Raw genomic sequence first — 14,986 nt, 5'->3', positions numbered from 1 at the left:
TCCGATCTGACACTTAAGCCTACAACGCATTGCGGATTTCACGCAAAAGCCAGTGTATCTGCGGTAACGTTAACTGAGATGATGATATCATTCTCAGTTTGCATTCAAATATTTACTTTGATATTATATTCTCCAATGTCAATTTCACCGTGAAATTGTGGCCTTCAAGCCTTTGCTTACAACCCCCTGTCAAGCGCGATAGCTACTTCGTTTTCGATGGCGTCTAACAGCTGATCACTTGATCAGCCTATTCCTCAGTAAATTTTACGCAAAATTCGGTCTGTTCGCATTAATTTTGACAGTGTGCCATACCGAAAAGGGCCATGAGGCTACTTCTTGATCATGTCGTGTAACAGTGTACTAAGTTTACGGCTTTCATCCACGTATTTATTCGGTAATATATTTTCCAAAGGCGATTTCGCAGCAGACCTATAGACAGTAATAAAACCATATGTGTCGTGTTACAGTCTCCAGTTTCAAGGCCAAAATCTCCTATGCTGTACCGAGACCGAGTTTCCGAGACTGCTATTCTCTTCAGAATGATGTTTTGGATTCAATATGACAGGCCCAATCTATGAGATAACAATTGCGTATCTGTCCGAACTCGTTGACCTTTCCAATTAGGCTTACGCTATCTCTCGAGGAATAGTCATTTCCATTTCTGCAGATAATTAGTCAGGTCTAGTGCGAACATGAACCATGTTGAATCTTTGTTCCGTACGCCGTTTACGCAGTTACCACACTTCAAGTCACAGCTCACCGGCGGGTCTCTCGTGGCACATCGTTAAAATCACTGTTGGCGGGAAATTCATGTTACCGTGCCCAGTGGTGGCTTTCGGGGTGGGCGAGGTGGGCGGTCGCCCGCCCCCCCCTGGTCGAAGCCCCCCCCCCCCCTATTTGGATTTTGCGCTTTTTTCAAGGAGAATGACGAATAAACATGGAAATCCGTGCACCAAGCAAGAATATGATTCCGTACAGATGTGTCAATCATCATCATCAAATCCCTGCATTTGTTAGAAAAGTCCCGTATCCGTATCCGTAAGTTTCGCATAGATACTTATAAGGGGCCCCCCGGTAAGTCTCGCCCAGACCCCCCCCCCGTTCGTAGGGCCACCACTGACCGTACCATCATTAAGTTACTTGTTTACGTTGGAAAACGCCATTGTGACGTCATCTTGATAAAAAGTCGCTTGCAGCCCTTGCCCCACCACCCGATATTGTCACGAGCCGCCACTGTTTAGTATTGATAGTAAATATCCTATAGTAGACTTTTTAGATTATGATCAAAATCATTACTCCCGATTTTCGTCATCCGTAAGGTAGCGGTATATGCTCATTGCTCCTGGTCAAATTGTGCGATCAAAACGAAGCAGGTTTTGAGCAGGCATGTGAAAATTACATTCATGAGACGTTCACGGCTCGCGTTGGCGGTTTCGAGACTGTTCCCAGGGCCTCTTGACTGATTCTGTAAATTGAAGCGAAAAATTGACCGGTCGCCTGTTCACAGATCTCCGTGACTTCCTGTAGATTCAGATTTTGCCGAAGGCGAGCAGAAGGATCTGTAGACTATTGACTATTCACGATCGGTAACTCGCAGTGACTCACAGTCATGCAGCGTAGCCGTAAATCCCTTGTTCATCATGAGTCGATGACCAACGGATCGTAGCTGTTCTGTCGTTTGAATGTTACCGCATATCAGTTGTAAGAGTTGGCCAAACCTATTCTGGAATCAAGTTTAGCGAAAGAGACGTCAACTAGGACCAGGGCTGCACTTATTGTTTTTTAGGTCTCAATCGATATACTGCGCTCGTTTACAACAGCTGATCGAATGTATTGAGATACTGTAGTAAGGCCAAGGCAGCCTGTGATTGCCGACTAAGATTGCTGACCAGGAGGCCTCTGCCATAGCTGGTTGAATTCGACCGGCAAATTGTACTGCTTTCAAACTTACGCGCATTGAATATCATGCATGTAAGTTGAATCGGTATTCGGCACTCTCGATGTAACCGATTTATTAATTCTTCACGCTCTTTGGCACGTGCGATTCTTGACTTTATTCCATTGTGCCTCACTCGTGTCTAAGATAAGTTTATTACTTAATAGCGTATATTTGCCGATAAACCAAAAACGTCGACTTGAAATATCTACCATGTATAATAATATACAATACATACGTTTCTTTAATTCTGTTACGGTACAAGATTTGTCAAGTGTTGTGATAATTGACTTCAATTCTATCACAGATGGTCTTCAAAATTGCATAATTTTCCGTTATTTCTTTGTTTCTTATTGTTTTCTTGCCGATCGGCCCGATGAGTCAGGAGTCAAACGTGCGTTCTTCTTCCGACATCGAATTTACACGGAGTTTACTTTGCTCCAACGCAGAATGTAATATTTCTCGTTATATAGGCATATATAAACCACCGGCGTGATACAAAGCGTTATTATCTGTTTGAGTGCACGCCGCTACGAGAAGAGTTATGCTCAACAAAAAACGGAAATTACCCGGGAAGGGTGGGAATAATGAACTTCATTGCTACGACAACAAAGCTATGATATCAGAATTTGGGTAATTCATTTCTTCGATTTAGACACATATAGTTATATCCACGATTCAAATTAAAGATTTCGTCTCACAGAAATGGGACGGAAAAGTCTGGTTTCGAAAATGGTGATGAATACGACAAAAGCGCGATGGAATATTCAGTGAAACTACCGAAAATCCACCGAACGACAGAAGAAAACCCTGCACCTACCTCATTTATATCCTTAGTACGTTAACGCGCTTTCGTGATGTCCAAACACATGTAATCTCTAATATTGAAATTCCATTCAATAGTTCAGGCACTCGGATGTGTCAGACAAGCTCCTCATATTATTAGGCATCATTGGCGCTATCGTTCATGGGGTATCTTCGCCGTTTATGGTTATTGGTAAGTACACTATTGTATTGTTGAGGTGCCGTTGAACTTGTGATATGTTCTGAGATTCCTTGCTCATACTTGATGCTTTAAGACGTCGTGTTCGCGAGAAAAATTTCCATATTTTGCAACATCAAAATATCTGAAGGTATAGCGAGGTATTGGGGCCGTTGTCGAGACTTTCCGCTTGATCGGTGATTTAATGAACAACATTTATCATGCGTAATTTCGATAAAATTATGAACACATCGTATCGTAATCTAATTTCCTGACCACAAGGATTGTTGCCCATTCCGTACTCAGACCTTGGATTTATTGCCTACGAATCGTACCATAACAAACGCGTAATAACTGTAAATGTAATTCTGACAACAACTCTGCGAGTCACATTCTACAATCTACATAGTCTCCATACACCGCAAGTCAGGGTTGCCATTTGGGGGTTTTCACCGTCAAGTAGCTAAAATATTGTATTGCATATGCACTAACGCTCATTCAATTTCTAAACGTCAGATGCCAGAGTTACGAGATCCGTTCGATTTTGAGTTGTCTTTTCGAGAACGAGAATGCATGTAAAGGCGCAGTGTAGGCGATAGGTTGCGGTCAACTCCGATGTAATAGCCTGTATATCATCAAGTCGTGACCAATTATATCGGACTAACATAGAAATCTGCTTTGGTTGTTCGTCATAACACCACCACGCTTACTTCAGCTTGTCTGGTTTATACATGCGGAGATTGGAGAATGGAGAGGTTGACTTATGACTAGTTTCGTGGTTAAATTTGTTCTTCAGCGTGCCTCATGAGAGTCTTATGAAATCTCGGCTTAAGCCGCAATGCGTCATCACACCCTTTAATCGGGGTTAGCACTTAACCCGCTATGATGATTCGAAAGAGTATATTTTCCTGCCTTCATATCCAATTCGGGATTAAACTCGGCCGCTTTAATTGTCATTACATAATTCGTGCGGTGAATCTAACTGCGCTTCGTCGTGTATCTGTATAATATACAGTGTATATAGATCGGCGTTGACTTATTTTTGCCAAGACATCAAAATGCCCTAGGCACCCAAACGCCTTCCGCACACAAACAAACCTCTGCGAAATTGAGCTCAGAATGAACGTACTCATGGACTTTCGGCGCAATCCGGGTTAGAGTGAATTCGCATTCGCCTGCACATTGCACAAATCATCTGCATGTCGTGGGAACTTGCCTGCTAATGCGAGCCGTTTCGAATTACTAATCAGTCTCCGACTGCGCGATATTATTTTTGACGGTATTGTTTCGTGGTATGCGACCTCGGCTGTGTGAGCGGGATTTACCTGTTTTAGGTTGCAACAAATTGCCTCGTATCATTACTTTGAAACCGCATCGTTACCGATGGGATATAAAATTCTTTTCGTGATAGAGATCTTATCTACGATTATTTATATATTTGTTGCCATATTTCTCGGGTATCACCGTTCGTCTCGATTATTACGGGCCTTAGGGTGAGCTATAAAATGTATCGGATTTCCGCCACATTTTTGTACTGCCGGGTTCATCCGTTTACTGCGACGGGAATGTTGGTCTCGAACCGCGGCATCATTTCATATATACTGCGTCACTGTAGGTGTCTTTGTTTGTTGTATCGGCGATTGCGGAGTTGATATCGCGCTAGAAAAATCCCGCGTAATGTCATCGCGTTCTGGGATCTTCGAATAGCGTGAGTTTAGGGACTTCTGTTTCGCTAAGCACTGCGTCTTGATATCACTACTCTGGAAGAATTCACACTTTCTTTACGTCTTCAGATACCACGTTTTCGATTACCGCTAGTTTCAGTTGCTAGCTTTCCGCAGCGCTCGCGCGCATCGGAAGAGATACAAATCATCTTATTGTCACTGCTGTCGAAATTGCAGGAATATTTAGAATTACAAGTCCAACATCTTTTCCCATAGTTATTTCATATGTTTTGAACTACTTGCTATTCTTTCTTCCACAATAAAAATTGTATCAAGCACACTCAGAAGCCATAAGATCATGCATGAAGCGATTCAATGTCGGAAAATTAAATTAACGGTTATCCGTCATATAGGGCAAGTTTTGACAACTTTTTTACAGCTTTCGGCAGCTTTCTAAATACTCAGAGGTTATGTGATATGGTGTTTTAAGCTATTGGTGAGAATCTTATATTGCAACCTTTTGCAACTTTTCTCCAATTTTTGCGACTTTTTCGATTTTTCATGCAACCAACTTTTTACTGGAAATATTTTTCACTATATGTAAATAGATCGCTTGGTTATTTCACTGTCGTTTCAATTTGAGGTCCTTTCTGATTGTACGTATATATTCAGGCTAGACCGCCGAAAATTATATTTTTACTAGGTCAATTTTTTCAGGCTATTTGTTTTGTTTAAGTCGCCAACACCGAGTTTTGCTACAGTGCGTTGGATACGGATCGATTCGAGTATCTCATACTCTAATAACTGCGAGGAACTTGTCCATAAATGTAACTTTATACTGCAACTTTTGTGAAAAATAAGTGCACCTTTCCAAAAACTTGCCCTATAGTCATAACTTATCAACGAAAATTGTAGTTTCGATATCATTTTCCATTGTGGTTGTCATATCGTAGCGAAGAAAACATGTATTGCAAAGCTATATCTTTGTGGTGTACAGCGGGCGTTATATTCTTTGAGGTAGCATATAAGGTACGTCTTTGAACTTTCCATATCTTTCATACCGTTTTGACGTCATAATAAGAGATATGCTCGAATACTCGACAGGACTCGAAGCCTAATACCCGAACATTGGAAGAATTCCTTATTGTCTTGATTTCGTCCTCTTCCGATCCCAACTGGGTAACCGAAAAACAGGTTAAACGACATAATATGCTACATTATAGAAGAGTAGGGGAAATGTTACACGTGACTCTAGATTTGGATAAACGGAAGTGAAATTAGCGTATAAATATAACAGACGACTTCAATTATATCAGATTGGTTCCTTAATGCAAAAGCACATTTGCGTAATCCTGATAAACATATCCATTATCCTTTAATGATGATGGAATGACAGTTGAATGGTATCAGAATCCTGTTTATGATTATTGTGTCTCCCAAGTCTACATGCTGGCTACATGCTTATCTGTACGAGATTTTGACGCCTGCGTTATTGCGGTACATCCTGCACTTTCGTATTTGTATAGTTTTGCGCGACACGGCGTGACCGAAGGAGAATTACCTTTAATACAATATCTTATTAACTTGGCTGGACGCCAGTTTCTATTCACTTGCAAAGCGTCGACTTCCTTATAATTATTGCGCTGGAAAATAAAACTGCTTCGTCATACGATCAAATGTCAACGAGGCCACGCGATGAATCATTGGAGGATTTGTTTGTTGTATATGCCAGCATTAATTTGATAGTGTGGTATACGCAAACGCGTTTTCGAATTTTGGAGCGCTTTTTTGCGCTGTGTGCCCTTGGTGCATGCACTGATATACGATATATTTATGTGTTACATCAGATGCTTTTGACGCAACTCAATTAATCATGACTGTTAATAATATTTCAGACTCGTTGTGTAGGTGAACTGAAGACCCGCACAGTTACTTTCTGTCTCCCAAAAGAAGGTCGTGCTAATCAGGCTAACCAAGTGTTATGACCATTTTTTATGCTAGACCAGTGGATCTCAACCTTTTTGACTTCACGGACCGGTAAAACGCCCAAACAAATCCTGCGGACCGGTGAACTGTCAAAAATCGAATTAACCCAAAGTTTATTTACGAGAAGTGTATGCATCTCAAATGTAATGTGGGAAACTACATTTCTGCTGCCTTTTCAATGTTGGATATTCACACGTGGTTCTGTTGAAGGACAAGGACCAGGATAAAAATATAAAACGTCCTAATCGTAATAATAGTTCACATCGCGTGAACTACGTTAGTTACCCGGGCATTGATGCATTGTATATTGAAGTTTCTGTTCGAAGCTCGCAAAATCATGTCAAAGATCTCTAACCTAATTGTGATTGATCTGTATTTTTTAAAAGAAATGTGACTTTGCTGTTTGCTGAAGCCTCTATTATACTGTCAGGTGTCGCTTAATGGCACTTACGGAATTTAAGGAGGTTTGTTTAAAAACAAGTTGTAGTATAGTTTTGAATTAAAACAATTTCGTACCGCACTTGCACCATCGTTACGTAGCTACGCGAGGTAGACCATGAACTCTCTATTACGACACCATGCAGAAAATTAATCTCCAAACGTCTAAATCGATTTAAAATTATATGTTTTATTTCATTAATAATGGAGAACCGTCTAACTTTCCTTTTTTAAATTTAGATATAAAATTTTAATATATTTCGCGGACCAGCAGGAAACTTGCCACGGACCGGCGGTTGAGAACCACTGTGCTAGAAAATTGTCCGGATCGAGTACATCATCATATATAGTCCGGTTCCGAATCTTTGAAAATCCGTGGCCCGGGCATAGAGGGGCGTGCTATTGGTACCTCACACTGACGGTGCCTCGAAAAATATCAACAATAAAATTTCCCTTGAGCCTGAAAAGTCGGCAACTTCTGAAATCAAACAAAATCATCGCTTTTAATTAACAGACACTCATCGAACGTACTGTACTCCGACAAAATGGTTAAAGCTTAATCTGGCACAGCCCACGAACTTGCTCAACCGCGCGGGATTTGCCGGGCCGTATTTCTGTGAAACATGTCCCCTATTCATGTTTGTCAATGGTTATTAGTTACTGTTCATGAAATTGATTATCGTGGTAATTTATAATACTAATGCGGACCGCGGCGAATACATTTTAGAATATAAGATCAATAGTAGCCATCAGAGGGCCAGTTCGGCATCTGCGATAAATTGTGGAATCTCCTGTTGTATATTGGAGATAACAAGATATTCATAAAATGACATGACATAAAATGACATAAAATGACAGTGTGGCAGAGAACACGCATTGTTTCAATCAGTAGTTATTATCAATACACTCAGACACTGTGTAGTTTTATTGTAGGTGACATATATCCTACCCTACCCTACAATGAATTGGACTGGATTACGATTTAATGTCTTGTAGGATCGTGACCTGTCATGGAATTATAACGCACTTTGGTGTTAGCGACAGGAAAATCTCCGTAGTCAAGTTGGTGGGAATTCCGTAATGATTCTCGCTTGCGATCAAAAGTTCATTCTGCGTTATTTTAAATCCGACATCGATTTCGTTTTAGTGTTTGGAGAGCTTGCCGATTCATTTGTGAGATATTCCTCTTGCATCGGCGTAGCGGGTGAACCACGAATTCGTAACATCTCAACTACGAATTGTAGCCAGTACGCTAACCTCGAAACCAACGAAACCGGAGGGTATGGCATTGTTTCTGTATTACGTCACACTGCCCGACGTTGAATTATGCCAAATATTGTGTTTGCGTCTCGAAGAAGTCGATTACCGTGTCATTTGTCAACAGCAAAATATATCATTTTCTGTATTTCATGCGCATAGGAAAATTCGATGCGGTTGGTTAATGTGAACAACGCGTAGTTGCTCACAATACTGAAAACCTTAACACGATAATTGATCACTGATCAGTCGATCATGGTCTGACACGTGATGTATGAAAATGTATGATTACTGCCCGGAGGAATACCGTGTAGGTTTCGCAAATAGGAATTAACCTAGGCCTAGATATTACGTGCATTCCGTCTCTTGAAACTCTATTTATCGAACGGTAAGCTTGCAAGGCCGGCGTGAAATTAGGTGGAAAAATGAAGTGAATTGAGTTCATTTTGCTTTTCGCGCGGAGCTTGTAGACGCTTGTTGTGTATTATTTGCATAACTATAGGATGCACGAATATGTGTGTAAACGCCGAATGAACAACTTCACAATACATTCAGTAAACATGTTATTTCTAGACATCAGTTTTGGTTTTAGATCTCACGCCATGTAATAATGTTCCTTTCGATGATGCAATTGCACTACAGAAACACAACATTCTACGTTGTGCTCAAATAATGGGTTTGGTCATTATGGCTGTTTGATGTTGATGGTGCGTTTTCATCCAACAAATTCCATGTACTATATTAATGGCAATTATGTTGCTTAACCAATAAGCGGTGTTCACCGTACTGAAGTCCTGCAATTAGCAAGTGATCAAAATTATGTAGAGTATTCGCGTTAAGTACAGAGAGTGCTTGATATATAAACTTGTGCATATTTTTGTAGATCTGAAGACTTGACCACGCAGATGGCATACTTTGCCGTATACTATCTCATATGCTCAGCTGTTGTTTTAGTCTGCGGCTTTCTGCAGGTAAGACAAGACAAGTGACACGCTTTCAAATTTCCTGATGCCTTTGGCTGGAGGGCTACTACTTCCAAGCACTTACGTGAAATTTCTTGTGACATTATCTAATTAGGCGCCCACTGTCATGGACTATAAATTTACAACTTCCATTCAAGGAGATTTAGAAGATTCCATAACGTTCGTATCGATAATTGAGTGCTCTTAGTGAAACATACAAAATTCGAAAGTTTCGAGCACTCGGCGATTAGATGTAAGTACGCTGTCATTAAAAAAGGGGTGCCAAAACTTTTTCACCTTGCGCCTTTCGTAAGCTTCCGAGGATCACACCATTACTTGAGTTGTTGATATTCCTAACATTGTATATTAATCTTTGTGCTACCGTTAGAAATTATAAAATTTCAGAACTGGTGCCATATCATGCAGTACGTTTCATTACCGACCATGGATTCATTAAATGAACAACTTTTTAGTAGACAATCTTAAGTCAAGAGACTATATTGCACTTTGGCACATGTAGTGTACAGAATCTAGATAAGGCTTACAAGATCGAGGGGACAGCACTTGCCACCCTCTCGATTACGCTAGTGACTATATTTACTATAACTTTGATTCGTGGCTCAGGTCAAATTCGCCGGGCACCCGTTTGAAAACAAGATACGCATACGAATTATATTTCTATTTCGAATTCGAATACACACCTTTTCTTTTGTGATTTCACTGAAACTGAAGATTTGTAATGATATTGAATCGCACCATAAGCGAATAAATAGTTTCAAGTTACGATTATTAGATCGAATATAGGAAGCTACTCAAAAATCGCTATGCAAAAAGTATAACTTTCAATGATTATGACCCTTCGGTCCCTTTTATAAGCCTGACCTCACTTGCGAATTTTGGTCGTGGCAATAAATCTACTGATTACAATGATTAGTCTGAGTCGAGTAACATACGGAAACAATGGAGTGCGAAAATTTTTACTGAGTCAAACTCCAAACAACAACAATCCAATCATATAGCGCCTCGTCATAAGTACAGCACATGGATCATTTCGGCAGGTGTTTTCACTGTCAATGTCGGCGAACCGTCAATCCAGAAGAATACGATATCTTCTCTTCCGGTCCATCATATACCAAGAGAGAGAATGGATAGATAGCAGGGAGGCGCACGAAGTCAACACGAAACTCGATAGGTATGACGGCCATTATTGCACATGCGAAATTTAAAACGTAACAGAATCCGTTCGCAGTCCTACCTAAATGATATATTCCACGACAAGCCAAATATATCACAAAATAAACTCACGCAGAAATCTAGTAGAAATTAGAGTTTATGCAAAAATATAACGTAACATGGGCGTCCAAACATTTTTGATGCGGGCCAAATACGCAAAAATACGCCGAAGCCAAGGCTTCAAGGTGACATAATGACACATAATTTCTGTACGGCTATACGCATAAGTGTAACGAGGGTGAAAATTTTGGAGCGCGGGAGAATTATAACTCAACAATCATATGACGTCACACGCAGCAGGTGTAGAATTGTGGCGGAAGAGACAAAGCCCCTTTCGCCCACATCCATAGACTATTCCAGTTACTATAGGCTATGTATGGGTGTTCTGTCATTTCTGATACCATAAGTAAAACCACAGCTTACTGAATTCACGAAAGGGAACTGGATTTCAGCCTTCAAATTTGCCTGGGCCCTGAAAAGCGTACGCTGGCTGGTGATTTTTGTTGTGTCATGGAAATAAGACGACCCATTATATTTAAAAATTCTAAATTTCATATTTAAATTTAAAAAATTTAAATTCATCTCCATTGGCTGGATTTGATCTCATTTGGCAAATATCTCCGGTAAATCGGAAATATGTCATGATTTACAACATTTAAGTATTGCGTAGAATGACTTTTCACTTACTGCGTTACTGCCATAATCTAATGTTGAAAGTTTGAAGAATTTTGTTGAAGAGAGTATATAGTCATGTACCAGCCGTTTTCAGTTATGTATTCACGAATTTCTCTTTACCAAGAAGGGATAAGGCAAGCCTTGCGGGTTGTCAGCGATCCCGCGATATCAAAATCTAGGCCGATAATCGTCGATCGTTGCTATTTACCGTGGTCAAATGAGAATTTCAGGTCGCATCATAAGGCATAAGCGACGAAAAACGGAAAAAACTATCTACAAACTAGTACGGGTATGGCAAAATGGCGAAAGCCATTATTGGGTGGCAACGAAATTCCAGGTACAATATCGTCCAATACCCGCGGTTGGAGGCCAATATATATCGCGTAACAGCGTAACGCGTTTTCTTAATTGGAATGAGGTTATAGAATTGATTTCATGATTGTTAACTCACAAGCAACTTTTATAGCTGTTATTATTGTCCTCGTCAGTCAGATATTGTAACAATTTGAACGAGTCCTGATCTATGCGTCAGAGCTTGAAAGTGTTGCCGGTTATCTTTACATCCCGAGTCAAAATGTTTTTGACATCCCTAGTATCCGCTGTCGATTTTGGTAGATATATTTACCAAACCCATTTCGTAGATTAAATAAACTTCTCTATCACGCTGATTACAAATCTTTCTCTGGTGCACAACTCTTTTACTCAACTCTTTTACTCAACGGTCAAAGGTGTGCCAGTGGCACATCATCATGACACGGGTCGAACGAAGATCGTGCATATACGCTCTTCGACAAATATGAGTCAACATTTTGCCTATACTTTGATCACGCCGACCCTTGTGCCGTTTGATTAGCAATTCGTGTGCGATTGGTTTCCTTTGGTACCTTGACACTGAACGCTGCAAAAGGTTGCTGCGATCCTCATTCTATAATATCTATGGATTTGAGCTTTGACCGCCTTTGGATCTTTTTTCTGACCTGTTTTAGTTCGTCTATAATGTCGACTATTATGTCATGCCTTTTGTGTTTTCGTTGCATATCTGAAATACATTTTACGATCCGCTATAATCCAGACTATACTGTCTGCATTTACGGTAAAATGAGACAAAGAAGTCCAATTGGCACAGATTCATCTGAGACAGTTTTCTTACGCCGCAATTAACTATCTATTGCAGTGGTTCTTAAAGTATGGGTCGCGACCCAAACATAGGTCGCGAAGGGTATAATTTTGGGTCGCGACGGTACCAGAGCGGTCTTTTAATATGTATGTAATATTATTTGAGGTCATTGCAACAACAAAAATATCTTCGCTTTTCGCGCGATTTACTGTAGTTGGTTTGAGCATATCAGGGGTCACTGAGTTTGGTACCACGGCCAATAAGCGAGACACGCGGAGAAGTCGCCACCACAGCATGACTTGATCATGAAAATGTGCCGACCTTTGTATTAAACGAATTGGTTTGAATTCATGATAAGATTTTTTCAACATTGGTTTCTCTGGAAAACACCGTCGGAGACCTGGGACTCTTTAGTGTAGAGTTGTACAACGAGCGGTTGCCGGTTTATGAGGCCAAACCCCGTCCACGCTTGGACACATGAATATATGGCGTTGGGCCAACATACGGCTGGGCAAAGTGCGGTACCAAAAAGTTCGGTGGCGATAATTGACCGTCGTTGGGTGGCCAAACCCTTCGTTATTGATATAATTGGTCGGCACCCAAATGCATTCATTTTGGCGTGTGTTGCTTGGGTCGCGAGATACCACTAAAAGTCAGATTTGGGTCGCGATCTAAATAGTATTAGAACCACCGATCTATTGTCACCAAGTATGGCTGATGGATATACAAAAAGATTCACGCTTCTTTTACTCATACCAGTTAGGCTCGCGTGTTTTGCTAAATCACACTGATTTCAATTTTGCTTGTTCAGGGATGTGGCGAAGATTAGCGAAGTGATCGGCGACAAAACAGGTTGTTTTGTACAATGCCTGTCGGCGTCCGCCTTCGGACTTGGCATCGGTTTTTATTACGAGTGGCGACTCACGTTCGTAATTCTGGCCGCGGCACCTGTTCTGGCCGGGGCAACTGTGCTGATGGGGAAGGTGAGAAGGGTTTCGTTTCAAGACATCTCGTGATTGACGCTTGAATAATGCAGTTTAAGGCGTATTAAAACAAACGACGCCATTTTTACGATGTGGTAAATGTGTGGGAATTTCCTATTAGTATTCAGGAAATTTGCTTATACTTCTGACAGTTATGAATACGCGGCCATGAAATATATTTGTTGACGAAATGGACGCGTATCAACCATGAGGTGATCAAAGTCCTCAGCCTTTCTACCCAAGTAGAAGTATAATTAGAGACAGACCAGGGGCGTATTTCATCTGTTCGAACCGGCTTCCGTTGAGTGTGAGAACTAGGGTTGGATTTAAAACATTTAGTTCAAAACATATTTGAAATAGTGTTTTAAACAAATGCCTTTAGAAAAATGTGGTTTTTATTCAAACGTTGTATAATCATGCCATAATTGTGTAAACACTTTTGAAAAACATGTACGATATGGAGTGGCTGAACCCTCAAAATCGTCGTTAGTTCGAGAGTTATAACAAGTAGACATAGATAAATTGGTACGGAATGGGTGTTCTGATGATGATGACCGCTGACCGTAAAATGCTGCATAACGATGCAGTCCTATGGTTAAAGATATTTTTGGTCTGTTTACGACAGAGGACGAAAGCCCTTCTCGTCGAAGGAGCCATATTTGCACTATATTTTCAATTTCAATCCACTGTCATGTCACAATTACAGATTCATGACGCCATGGCTAATAAACAAAAAATATGAAAAACATGTTTTAAACAAGGGTAATTTTTCAAACATGTGTTTGTTTAAAATTGATTTTTGTTTTAAATGCAACCCTAGTGAGAACTGAACGTTGTTCCAGAAAGTTCAGTTGACTTGACTCGCGGCCTGCGCTAACGCGAAAATCTGGAAATCTGACTTTTTGTCGTTTACTGTGTACCTGAAAACAAACGTCCTATTGAGTAATTCCCTATTCATTAAAGTATCATGTCGGAATTACCTTGCTATTGCATGCATCGTGCTTTCAATAACCCCGTGAAAGACACTCGCAAGTGAATGTGATCGCAATGATAACAAACCCTTAATACGTCAATTGTTTCAGTTCCACAACATTTGGTGCGAGAAGGAGGCGAAAGCATACTCTAAGGCCGGATCTATCGTGGAGAGCGTGCTGAAAAACATACGCACGGTTGTCGCGTACGGAGCCGAGGAATTGGAAGTGAACAGGTGAATTGAATACATTTCAACTGCGTAGGCGGATTTATTGGCTACACGCCTAAAAGCTAATATCTATTCGCTGTTTCCAGTTCTGAGTACTTCAGATGCAATCGTTCGTTTGCCGTTTCGATGGGGATTACTCAAAGGGCCACTTTGTTACAAGCTCAATAATGCAGCAACGCTCAGTTATCCACTCAATTCGACATTTTCTGTGGTGATGCTTGTACTGTAAAAATAAATCTTAACAATAGACGGCACGTCTATAATTTATAAGAAAGAATTAAGTTTGAAAGGGATTCAGATCTTTTACTTAATCAGTCGCAAACTAATGTCACATTGAAGCGCCAAACCAAAATACTCCGTAGTGCCAATGCTTGGTCATTTCAAAGTCCGGCGAAGTGACGTTGGGCTATTTGATCTTACAGAACTGGTGTTTTTAGTCAATTAATTCATATTTAATGGCAGAGCCGTGGAAGATATCTGATTTCAAGGTCCGATATCTACATGACTTACGTTATTTTGTGTTTAAATTCCCGGTATTATCGTGCGGATTAA

At 40.6% G+C, this 14,986-nt stretch overlaps 1 protein-coding gene across 1 annotated transcript in view; it reads left to right on the top strand.

Moving 5' to 3' along the window:
* The first annotated feature begins 1,409 nt into the window (after nucleotides 1-1,409).
* The window catches only part of LOC145458153 (ATP-dependent translocase ABCB1-like), a 35,252-nt gene continuing 21,675 nt past the window's right edge, over nucleotides 1,410-14,986 (top strand). Inside the window, exons 1-8 of the mRNA XM_080336514.1 lie at nucleotides 1,410-2,569; nucleotides 2,640-2,772; nucleotides 2,840-2,933; nucleotides 8,154-8,286; nucleotides 9,147-9,234; nucleotides 10,284-10,417; nucleotides 13,062-13,233; nucleotides 14,316-14,440. Of these exons, the coding sequence (XP_080192640.1) occupies nucleotides 2,481-2,569; nucleotides 2,640-2,772; nucleotides 2,840-2,933; nucleotides 8,154-8,286; nucleotides 9,147-9,234; nucleotides 10,284-10,417; nucleotides 13,062-13,233; nucleotides 14,316-14,440 (968 nt within the window). The 5' untranslated portion in view covers nucleotides 1,410-2,480. The remainder of the gene's footprint in view (nucleotides 2,570-2,639; nucleotides 2,773-2,839; nucleotides 2,934-8,153; nucleotides 8,287-9,146; nucleotides 9,235-10,283; nucleotides 10,418-13,061; nucleotides 13,234-14,315; nucleotides 14,441-14,986) is intronic.

Source organism: Botryllus schlosseri, chromosome 15, assembly GCF_051294905.1.
Source record: "Botryllus schlosseri isolate E-star chromosome 15, Bs_hap1, whole genome shotgun sequence".
Taxonomy (NCBI): Eukaryota; Metazoa; Chordata; class Ascidiacea; order Stolidobranchia; family Styelidae; genus Botryllus; species Botryllus schlosseri.
The sequence above is the reverse complement of the archived record's forward strand: the minus strand, read 5'-3'. Positions and strand labels throughout refer to the sequence as shown.